Source organism: Phocoena sinus, chromosome 7, assembly GCF_008692025.1.
Source record: "Phocoena sinus isolate mPhoSin1 chromosome 7, mPhoSin1.pri, whole genome shotgun sequence".
Taxonomy (NCBI): Eukaryota; Metazoa; Chordata; class Mammalia; order Artiodactyla; family Phocoenidae; genus Phocoena; species Phocoena sinus.
Window position 1 is genome coordinate 70,448,369 of NC_045769.1, and position 12,448 is coordinate 70,460,816.

The window sequence follows — 12,448 nt, forward strand, 5'->3', positions numbered from 1 at the left end:
ATTCAAATAGATAGAATCTATGAGACAGAGATCCTGTTTCTTGGAGACCTCTGCTGTTTGACAAAGGTTTTGTGAGGACTCAAAATCGTTATCATAATTTTTGACTCTCTATTGGGTCTTGAATCCCATTTGTTGATGCAGCTTTCATTATTCCACTCCCCACGCCCAGAGCCTTTTACATGTAATGTGTAAGCCACCCCCTAAATATTCAATGCTGTTAATGATGGGATAAATTCATACAGAAATATTTACAATGGATGTAGAATTTTCCTTGGGGACTCAGAGGAGAGAGAAATTAATTCTGAATAAGGGAAGATTTGGGGCTGCAGATAAAAATTTGTGCCGTACCTTGAAGTGTGAAAGAAAAAAATTGATGCATAATAAAATAACGAGTCTCCTCTGTTTAGGTGGCACCATAAAAATATTAGATCGGAACAATGGGTAACAAATAGATACATAAGCTAGTTGATAATTCAAATTTTCTTTTTCAATGTGTGGTTTTGACATTTGCAAGGCACAATCATGTATAATTTATAGCTATTTATAGCTATTAGACACTAAGCCCTATGGCTATATATACCAAATATAGAAAACCTGCACAAATCATGTGTTATCAGGATTCTCAGAAGGAAGGTTTGTAGTGTCAATGTTAAAAACTAAAAGGAAAAAAATGATTTTTTCTCATGTTGTCCAGGTTTATTCTCTTCTCTCAAATCAAAGGCTAAGTTCTCTCCACTTTGAATTTCACAAATGCAGCATGTATGTAACTGAGCAAAATTAGTCTATCATTTTAAATTTTTGGTAAGATTTACCTTTTCCTTGTATTTTTCACTGAAACAAAATAGTAAGCACAAATAAGTAAAGAGTTAAAAGTTTTCTAAAGAGGCATGTGGTCCAAATTTTCTGTTCTTATACCCACAAAATCCTTTTTTAATACTGTTAACACATGCAAAGGAGGGGAATCAGATCCATTGTATTTTGCTATCTTTCCCTTGAATTTTAATTTAAAATGAGAATGAAATCAACAGGCCAGTAGGCTTCTTGTGAGCTTTAGGGATAAAAAATGATCAGACTGGTATTGGGGCTTCCCTGGTGGCGCAGTGGTTGCGAGTCCGCCTGCCGATGCAGGGGACGCGGGTTCGTGCCCCGGTCCGGGAAGATCCCACGTGCCGCGGAGCGGCTGGGCCCGTGAGCCATGGCCGCTGAGCCTGCGCGTCCGGAGCCTGTGCTCCGCAACGGGAGAGGCCGCAGCGGTGAGAGGCCCGCGTATCGCAAAAAAAAAAAAAAAAAAAAAAAAATGATCAGACTGGTATTTTGCAAGCCAGATGGGTTACAGAAGCAAGTGAACTTTTATGTTTGGTCTGTTTCTTAATTACCAAAGGCTCCAAACTGTAGATGGGAAAGGAATTTAGCATTTGACAGTACTTAACATTAAGGAAAGAATACAATGAATGATATACAATATTTGATGTTTATAGGAGACAGGTAAAGTAAAATATAGATAATATAAATTTGGAACACATAAGAAATTAACCAGTTGTTGCAGCTATAAGAGAAATGTGCTATGAAATCTTTTTAAACAGTAAATAAAATGTTCACAAGAAACTGACCAAAACCTGATAAAAAGCACAGAGAATGACTGATTAAAAATGGATTCTGAATGCGTTTTACATTTTGAAATCTATAAAGCTTAATTGTAAAAATGCAATACAATGTACACTGTGAAAATGTAGCCTCTTCAGTCAGCTGTTTCTTTGTTAAGATCAACGAACAGGAAAGCAACGATCTTTATCAGAGCCATTAGTGGGATATAGAAAGTGAGCATCTCCGTGCTCCCTCTCCTGTCCTTCTTGTTTAAAGCAGGGCCATAATTCTGTTCTTTGGTGGTGCTGCAATTTTCTCAAATGCTTTGCAATCCTGGACAATTTTAGGACTGTCTTCCCCCATTTCTGTCTGTCCTGCAGACTTGAATCCCAAATGACTGCAGACGTCCAGACCATCTTACAGCTGCTGCAGAAACAAACCACTGTGGTCCCCCCAGCCTACAGTATGGTAACTGCAGGAACAGAGTATCAGAGACCCGTCATCCGCCTGATGAGAACCATTCATCCGGTAGCATCCATCAAGACGGATCGAACTTTCAGTCCTTCCTCACAAGTGAGTATAGATAGCGTATAACCAAGAGTGTCTCTCAAAGTGTGTTTCCAGGGACCACCTGAATCAGAATCACCTGGGCTGCAGTGGAAAATACAGATTCTCATCCCCATCTCTGTTTTTCCTCAACTAGAACATCTGGGAATGAGCCCTGTAATCTCCATCTTAAACAAGCTCCCCAACCCCGACCTTCACCCCCGATTCTATTGCTCATTTAAACTTTGGGAACAATGGACCTAGAAGAATGATCTTAAAACACTAGTATTTTTTTTTTTAAAGAAAAAGCTTTTTTTCAAATATCAATCTACTTAAGTTTATAAATGGTAGAGCTTTGAAAGCTAAGGATTAGCCCTGGGTCCAAAAAATGCTTCAAATAAAGGTTTGTAATTTGCTCTAATGACAAGAGGCACCCTTGAGCAGGGACTCAGGAAGGAAGGGGCAGAGAAATAGCAGCAATAACAAGCAATAGCAAGACCCGAGATCCAAGTGCAATCAGACTAGTAACCACATCTGTGCCCCACCCATCACCAGTGAGCTCTAAACTTTTCTCACCTTGGTGATGGTAAGAGGAATGTTAGTGTCCTTATCTTTCCTCTGAAGTCCTGTGAGGAACCCTTTGAATTATGTTAATATGAAAAGTCCAACTCCTTTGGAATTCTATTTTGGGAATCATTCTTAATTACTTAAACACTGTGGCCAAACTGGACCTAAGAACAATGATTTAAATAAGAATTTACAGCACTATCTTGTAAAAACTTTTTTAGAAGTTTGGGAATTGAGTGCAAAATGCTCTGGGGAATGAAACTATATTCATAGCATGAGGCAATGTGACTGAAGGAAAATAATGCAATTTTTCTGAAATATGAAAGCATAGATTAATTTATCTCGAGTTTTGAATGGCTGGGAAACATGCAAAACCATGTACTTTGTTTTTTGCTTTCAGTGGATTTAGATAATATTTTCTGCCAAGGGATGGGTGATTTTCCTTCCTTTCTTTTTTCTTTCTCCTTGTTCTCCAAATGTACTTACCCAGTGACCCACCTTTTTGATCCCAGTTTTGTTGGGAATTATGAATTAAAACTCATCTGGAAAACTCAATGTGAAATATTGTGTTTAAAATAATAATAATAATAATCTGATACGGCTTCGAAGTAAAATTAAAGATCTTGGAATGGTTATATAGGATTATCTAAACTGATACCTGACCTTCAGTATCTTGACCCACCTTTGAGAGGGAAAGATTGGTTAATACCACTAATCAAATACAGATTTATGGAAAAAGAAACATGTTTAGATTTCATGAGTGTAATTTTAGAAATATATCCAAATGAATTATAAAAGCATGTTTTCTTCTCTTTTCTTTCTATCAGTGTCCTGAATTTCTAGACCTTGAAAAATCTAAACTTAAATCCAAAGAATCCCTCTCAAGTGGGGTGCATCTGAACACAGCTTCGGAAGACAACTTGACTTCACTTTTAAAACAAGACAGTGATCTCTCTTTAGAGCTTCACCCCCGGAGGCAAAGAAAAACTTGCCTTCATCCAATTAGGCATCCTTCTTTGACAGATTCATCCCTAAGCACTGTAGGAATCTTGGGTCTTCATAGGCATGTTTCTGATCCTGGTCTTCCGGGGAAATAATCATTTTGTACTATTTATTCCACATACAATGTAAGTGCTTTTAATGGCTGATTTCCTTTTTTGTATTTAAATCCTCTCTACTTGACTCAGGGGCTCACAAGTTACCATTATATGCAAAAGTACTGTATATTTTCCTAAATTGAAGCTTGTAAGGTAAAATTGAGCAGTTAGGATGTAAATATATCTATGAACTCTTTTGTTCCAAATGTTAAAACTGCCAGCATCTCAAGGCACCTTATTTTTTATTTTTATTTTTTAAATCATGTGCATGTTAGGAAACTCCAATTTCTCTTGCATGGAGACTCCTATTTACTGCTTTTACTAAATCCATACTTTGTAATGAAAATGCCTTCCAAGCAAATAAGAAAGCAAAGGATAAAACTGTTCATGGGTGCAACTCAGATGATCCTCAACTCATGGAAGTTCAAGGGGGAGATAGGGAACCTTGTCACTTTTGAGGACAGATACCCTGCTGGATTGAGATGTTTATAGTAAATTACGTTCATTCCCGCACGCTAAAAAATATATATATATATACAGTTTTAGAGTTATAAATCTCTGACAGTAGAGGAAACCGTCTCCAAATACATGAATATAGGCCAGCTTTAATGAGGACAAAAAGGCCTTTCTATTTAAAATTCTGTCTAACTGAATTCACAAACTCCCTAAAATATTTTCCACTGGCATGTTTCCTTGATTGCTCAGAAACAAGTTTCTCTAATTTTTCTTTTTCTTTGGTGGCGGGGGTGGGGTGGGAGGGATTCTTCTTCAGAACTGCTAAAGTGCTACAGACGCAAACTGATATCCACAGCTTTCTTCTGACTTATATTTTAGGGCAATCCTGAATTTGATCAAAAGAGTTTATTGACGCACATTGTTTTCTTCCCCCCAAAACGTACAATTTTAGTGGATTTGTGTGGCGAAACTAGCTTCCATGAAGTATATGCTGTGCTATGGCTTTCTAATCCCGGCTGTAAAAGAACAACGTGCATTTACCTACGTATAAAGAAAATGCACAAATTTTTAAATTTTAATTTTATTTGGTTACTCAAATACATTTGCTAATCAAAGATTAAATGAAAATCTATCCTGTATGGATTGGGCTGAATATATATTGACTCCAGAATATCAGAATATACCATGGAATATATTTTAATATATTCGACTGTTAGATTATTTTGGGGGAGTGGTGGTATATGCCTCTCATAAAATCAGGGTACAGAAAAATTGCAAGCTAATTTAATATTCTGATTAGTCAAATTCTAGTTGAGAAATTTTTCCAATTCATTTGAATACAACTTTTAACTTATTATGGACTGGCCCGTTGTATCCTCTCCTTCTGAACAAAATTGTGAAAATCCTTCAAAGTTTCTTTATCCTTTACTAATTTTTATACTCACATATATTTTTAAAGAGACATTACATCTGTATACGTTATTAAATGGATTAATATCTATCCCTCCAGGATAGAAATATAATCTATTGACTTACTTTTACCTTTGACACTAGAATATTAGTTTCAGATACAAGCAATTTATTTAAATTTACAAAAACTTGGCACTACTTAAAATATGATTAAAGCAACCTTAAATTACTCCATATATGTTTTCTAATGGTTCCATAAATTGCTAATCTGTAGGAGGATGCAATCTGTAGGTACAGGCATATTCTTATCCCTGCTAAATTTGTGCAGACAAAAACATTGATGAAGTACACATGACAGAATGACCAGTCAATTCAATAGAAGTATAATTCTTCTAACCAGCTTTCCAAACCATTTGGTGTTATGCAGATAGAAATTTGGGGACTAACCAATGCTTTCTTTTCCTCATTCAACAAACTTTTATGGGTACCTAGCAGGGAAGAGAGAAATGGCTGCCTCTGATTCAGAGGACAACTTAGGGATTCTACTTCCATATTTAGGCAGATCTTTGCAGCTGCAACAAGTTTCATAAGGATTGTCAGGCCACGCTCCAGAGAAATTCAGAATGAATTCACCAGAGGATGTTCATTTGTAGAAGGAGAGGATTTGGCAGGTGAGGAATTTAGATCTGATTGTTTGATTAGTGAACGCTTCATCTGCAACATTTGGTATGACATGCATAAAATTCAGCCTTCCACACATAGTCTCTATACTTCTTTATAAAAACTAAGCACGAAGAAATAGGAAGATGGGGACGGGTGTGCAAGCATCCAGATTGTTTAAATTCTAGTATAACATAAACCTTTTTTCTTCTTAATTCCTCAACATAAAAGAATTGCTTGATAAAATCTCAGGGAGTTGGACAGGATTAGGAAGGCCCATTCCTACAGGATATTAGCTTTAAAAGAGACCAAGCAGTATAAAGATGTGGTGAGTCAGGCATAAAAGTCAGAAGACTTAGTAGTTACAATGACTTAAACCAAAGGAATTATCTTCATTTACAAGATTCATCCTCTTGTCCTAGCCGAATATCTAACTAATGCCTGAAGTCACTGTCACTTTCCCCATGGGTGGTAGCAAAAACAGTCTGAGCCCTCCATCTTGGGACCCTGCTGAGAGCCAGGTTTCACTGCTGTAGCTTTAACAGCAGTATAGCAACCGCTCTCCTTCTAGGTAATTAAAAGCACTAACATAATGCTTTTTGCCTTCCACCTAAAAATAATATTTATATTGATATAAATATTTATATTTCAAATAATATATAATATTAATATTTAGGTCTCCAGGCCTAAATAAAATGACATCTAATATCTAAAGTTTATTTGGGTTAGATGTTTTCTGATGGTATTATTTGCTGGGCAGAGATCTGAAAGACTTATCAGATCTTATCCTCCTATAGAGGAGTCCCATACTCTTAATTAGCTGAGAAAACCAGGAATGAAAAACGCTGAAGCAATGTCCTTGTAGGGTTTTTAAATAATCACTCATTCAACAAACATGGGAAGGTAGGGGCACATCTGGGACAGTACAGTTTCTTAAGTCCATTATAATGGGTTGGTCATCAGAGTTGAACTTTTTGACTCTTCTAGTCAGAACGTAAGGAAACCGAATCAGGCCATAGTAGAATTTGGTGTCAGGTTTAATGTGTGTATGAGGGTTTAATGTATGTTACTCACAAGGTCCTTTTGGAGGTTGATCCTTAGCAGTGGTTCTCAAATGCTTAAAAGAACAAAGTCCTAATACAAATGTTATTTTAAAATCCCATCATATATTATCTAAGGAAAAAATTGATCACCTGATCTGCCTATCTAAAATAAGAATTATTAACAATAGTATCTGTCCTCTGAATGCCTTTCATGGTTAAAGAAAGGAATCTGGTAGAACTAGTTACTAAAAGTGAATTGGAGTTTTTCAAATGGGTTATCCATGGTTAAAACCAAAAGTAGATCAATTATTTAAGTGGATTTCTAACTGTAAATTGTTTATAAATTACAAAAAAAACTTAAATGTTATTCGATTTCTAATCACATTTTTTGCAGTAAAACAAATGTGTCTATCATGTGAGTTCTAAGAGGCACCTGAAAGACAGGATGATGATATCCTTAAGGGAGGCCCTCGAATTAGCTGCACTAGCTCCAACCACCTGGGAACTTGTTAGAAACATATTTTTGGGTGTCACCCGTACCTATTAAATCAGAAGCTTTGGGGGTGGGGCCAGTAATCACATTATAACAAGCCCTTCTCCATATGATTCTGATTCTGATGCATGTGAACACTTTGAGAATCACCCATACAGGGTTCTGTGGTCAGACCAACTTGGGTCTCAGCATGAGTTCTTCCATTAATAGCTGTGTGACCCTGAGCAAGTTAATTAACCTCCCTGAGTCTTTTTCCAGAGATAATGGTACCTGCCCTGAAGACACCTGAGGAGGAAATGAGATAACATATAGGAAAGTGCCTGGCACGTAGTAGGTGCTCAAAAATGCTAGATTCTTTGGCTCTCATCCAGGAACATAACATTATGTTCAATCAGGAAAACAAACAATTTCCCACAATTTAGCTTTTGCACAACGTGCAATGTCTCCAACTAAATAGCTGTTACCGAGACTAAAGTTTTCGATTCAGAAAAACTCAAGTGTAGCTATTGGTGTCTCTCTCCTAATTGTATTTTGCACTATTAGGTTTATAGCTTTAAAGTAATACTATTCACAATAGTAATTGTGAGACTATGAATCTCATCTTTGCAAACGTATCTACTCTGAAGTGATGTTAAATGCCAAGTGTGCAAAGATGATCTGTTGAATTCAGTATGACTAGAATGTATTCCGTGAAGACTGGCTCACTAAGGAAGCCTCTTTACATCCATGATAGTTCCCAAATGGATATTTAAAAATAATTTTCAAAGTACAATTTTGGAAGAAAATAGTGTTTTTTCAGAAAATAGGATTTCACAGTTGTAATGGCTCTTTTCAGGCATCTAGGCCCACTCCCTCATGGCACAGACATTAATTACACAGACGCAGCCTGCCTAAGCTCAGTGTGCAGTGGCAGCAACGGCAAGAGACTCAGTGTGGTAAGCCTGAATTCAGATCCTACCTCCTCTACTCACTGTCAAGACAGACCCTCAGTGAGCCCCAGTATCCAAAACTATAAAAATGAGACATCTTAAATATCTTGAAGGGGTGTTGAGGGGTCTCTGAAATATATTTGTGGAAGTGCTTTGTAAACCACAAGGCACCGTAAAACTGTAAGGTCATCGTGTGACTTATGCGTCATCACAAAGGTGGTGGTCTTGTGGTACCAGTGCAGTAGCACTACTTATGTCTTCTAAAAACCTTTCAGTGCTCTTTCCCCTGCCTGACACTGCCTGCATTTAACCTTTATGACAAAAATCTATAAGGTGTTTCTCACACAACTCTCAAAGATGCATCTGATCAGAGGAGAACGCCAGCATTAGGGAAGCTTCCTCTGCCATAGCACCCCAATATTTGTCAAATATTACATTTGTCCAAGATCCATAAAATTACATTTGCATTGCAATTGTTTTCTAGGTATGCAATAGCTTCCCCTTCTCCCTCTCACCTGTTTTCATTTAAAGGTGTTTTTCTTGTGGTTCTCGTTAACTTACTATGCAGTGATGTCAACCTTTTAAAAACTAAATGGATTGTGTTTTTAAATGCTTTATAAAGCATTAGGTATTGTGAGTGATCAGTGCCCAAGCTTACAATAATTCATTACATGCTCTTGTGGTACAAACACACTTTAAGAATATGCAATACACAAAAGACATGAATTATTAATAACTATTAATAATTGACAGCATAAAAGAAATTATTACAAGGCTTATATAAACTATTAAATGGGGGTTGAGAGAGATGTCTAAAATTTATTTAAAATGACACATTATTACTATGAATAGAATAACACATCTCGAGGAATGCAATGTTAAGAACACAGAACCGTAAAATTGACCAATTGCATTTTTCTTCCAATCATAATCCAACTTTTAAGTGAGAATACCAAGAATTAATACAGAAATGCTCCCAATAAAATATTTTTATTTTGAGAAGTGGCAATATTAACATGGTTATTCTTGAAAAGCTAGTATCAAAACCCAGATGAATTACTGAATTGCAGTCATGACATCTGTGACTTACATTAGTTCATTTATATTTTGAGAGACACAAAATAATTTAGCACAGCTGTGGTTTTAAAGTACTATATGTTTTACCTATGTTCTTTGTACTTCCACTGTCTGTATATTAATGGCGTTTTTAAGTTGAAAATAATCAAATAATCACAACTGTTAACATTTAAACTGTATTTGTTAATACTGACAATATATTGTTTGAGTATTTGAGAAAATTCCACACAATTCCATCATTCTTATGTTATTTAGGTGTAAAATTCAAAGATCAGTAATCTTATAATTAACTCCTCCAAAGAGCCTCATCAAAATGGCCCTGTAATTACAATAGCACTGAAATAATATGGTATTCTTTTTCCAAATATTAAGGAAATAGGATAAAAATATTGGGGGATCCCTAGTTTTTAATCTCCTAGGCACCTGCCAATTTTAATTAAAGGCATATTACCTATTTTTAGCTGAAATTTGTGTTCTATAATTTTGTTAGGAATATGTATACCAGAATGTTTGCCAGTTAAAAAATAATACATTTCAAACAGTAATGTGTGTAATTACTTGAAAACGTCAGTCATCTGATATAAAGAAGCTCGCTCACATTGGTTAAGTAGTAGTACTTTGGAATGCTTTAAACATAATGAAACAATCTACCAAAACACGTATATTTCCTAGTCTTTATGCACATAGCGTAGCATGAAATCATGATGCTTTTGAAATACTCTGCGCAGAAGTATTTATTTTTTAGCAAATATTTTCTTCAAAGATTGGTATGTGATATTGACAGTGTAATCTACTTGCACAACTAGTTTTGCAATAACCTTCCACAAATAACTGTAAATAAGAAAACTGTAAATTTCATGTAAAAATGGTTGCAAATTTTTGGTAGCTAAAAGTGTACAAGTTGTATTGAAAATATAGTATATATACATAATTTAAGAATGAAGCATATAATTTCTGATCTATTTATACATGAAAATTCAAGAATTTGTAAAAGAAATTATTTTGGGGAAAAAGAAAGTAAATCTCATTAGCTACTTAGGATACTTTTATTAGAGAAGCCAACTCTTTCCAACATTTTGCTAGGTACAGTGATAGATACAGGCATGGTGGTGCTGATGTATTTCACAAAATCACATAATTGTAACAGTGCTACAGTTTTACTGAGTTCCACTGAGGCGCTAGTAAGCTGGACTGAGTGGTAAAAAGCATTAAATCTCAAATTAAAGAAACATAAAAACACTGCACTTTTTGCCTGTTGAGAACACAACAGTAACTTACTAAAACATTTATTGTTTGATTATTTAAAATTTCTGATGGCTAATCAGGCTTTAACATGCATGTGAGACAAAGTTTTTCATAATGTATGCTTGATACATATTTTTCATCTAGAATGAAAATACTGGGATATTATTTTCATTTGCCTAAGTTTCATACATTCTTAATTCTTCCCCTGGAATCATTTATCTATTACTTTTTAAAACATCAAACTATCTTCAAAGAAAACTTAAATAAAATTGGTTAATCATAATATGGCATGTTTTAAGCTAAGGGCTGTTTAGTCTGTTTAAGGTTGAGAGTACCTACCATTCATTTTTTTTTTTTTTTTTTTTAATTTTATTTATTTATTTTTGGCTGTGTTGGGTCTTCATTTTTGTGCGTGGGCTTTCTCTAGTTGTGGCGAGCGGGGGCCACTCTTCATCACGGTGTGCGGGCCTCTCACTGTCGTGGCCTCTCTTGTTGCGGAGCACAGGCTCCAGATGCACAGGCCCAGTAGTTGTGGCTCACGGGCCTAGTTGCTCCGCGGCATGTGGGATCTTCCCAGACCAGGGCTCAAACCCGTGTCCCCTGCATTGGCAGGCAGATTTTCAACCACTACACCACCAGGGAAGCCCCCTACCATTCATTTTTAACGTTTAAAAAACCAAGAGAACATTCCCTACTTGATAAATAAAAAATGAAATCAGAGTAGCAGAAAGCACTGCATTGATATCTACAAGTGAAACTGATTAGAAATTAAGAATCAAAGTATGAAAAAGCAAAATATTTAAAAACTTAGTGTCTTGCCTTGAGATAAATTGGGGGTAATGCATTTAGATAGCTTTGGGCAATTAAATATGTATCCACAAGTTCAGTTAATCCGAAAATCATTTTTAAATGGCCTATAATTTTCAAAAGAATATGGATCTTCAATTAGTATGTTTCTAGAACATCCATACTAGCAACGTTCAGGTTATCCTTTGCAATTTCAGTAATCATAACAAGATAAAACGTGATTAAATACAGCCAACTAAAATGCAAATGACTATGTGTATATCTGTAAAGTACATATTCATATTTTTACGCTTATGGGAAAAGGTCGCACCCACACACACACACACAGTATCAGAAGGGGTACTAATTCCTGGCATACTTGTCTCTGAATATAGGTATTAAATGACCTAGACCAATTCTTCTCACTCCCTGTAAGATTTCCAAATTGCCACCATCTCTGATGTTGCAGAAGGGGCACACCTAAAAACGTAAGTAGCACATAGGCAAGGAGCCTACTCATTCCCTCTGTGGCACATCATAGTAGCATAGAAGTGCCACCAAGGTCTACTTACTATATATTCAGATATAGAAGCACGTCTGAGTTTTGAATGCTCAAAATGTAATACACAAAGCTGCATATTACCAAGCTACATGGGTAAAACGAATGTTAAGTAATATAAGGCTCTTTTCTTTACTATATGTTTTTTAAAATAAGTAGAAAAAGACATGGCAAGAAACAAAAACGCAGGTTTCCCAGCATTCAAATACTGAGCTGATAGTGAGACAGAGAAATTTTTCATAACTTTCCCAGTTTTCTGGCAAGTAGTTTTGTGCTCAGAGTTCTAAGTTACAGGACAATTTGGATTCAATATGGACATATGTGATGTTCTGATCTTATTCTAGACTACAAATTATCTGAACAGTAGTCATTTAAAATCCTGCCTGCATTCATCACTATAATAACAGAAGTTCTAAATATTTATTTTTTCTTTGTATCATCTAATATTATTATGAAGTCAAGATATACTCTTAGATGATAACTTAGCATTGTACATT

The 12,448-nt window shown here is 35.7% G+C and overlaps 1 protein-coding gene across 3 annotated transcripts in view; it reads left to right on the forward strand.

Moving 5' to 3' along the window:
- KCNH7 (potassium voltage-gated channel subfamily H member 7) overlaps positions 1 to 12,448 on the forward strand; it is a 475,457-nt gene that overhangs the window by 462,225 nt on the left and 784 nt on the right. For 2 of the 3 annotated variants that reach the window (XM_032636900.1, XM_032636901.1), the window contains exons 14-15: positions 1,965 to 2,157; positions 3,525 to 4,528. In XM_032636900.1, the coding sequence (XP_032492791.1) occupies positions 1,965 to 2,157; positions 3,525 to 3,794 (463 nt within the window). In that variant the 3' untranslated portion in view covers positions 3,795 to 4,528. Of the gene's footprint in view, positions 1 to 1,964; positions 2,158 to 3,524; positions 4,529 to 11,787; positions 11,881 to 12,448 lie in introns of those variants that run through there. The other variant, XR_004350664.1, reaches the window with a different exon arrangement.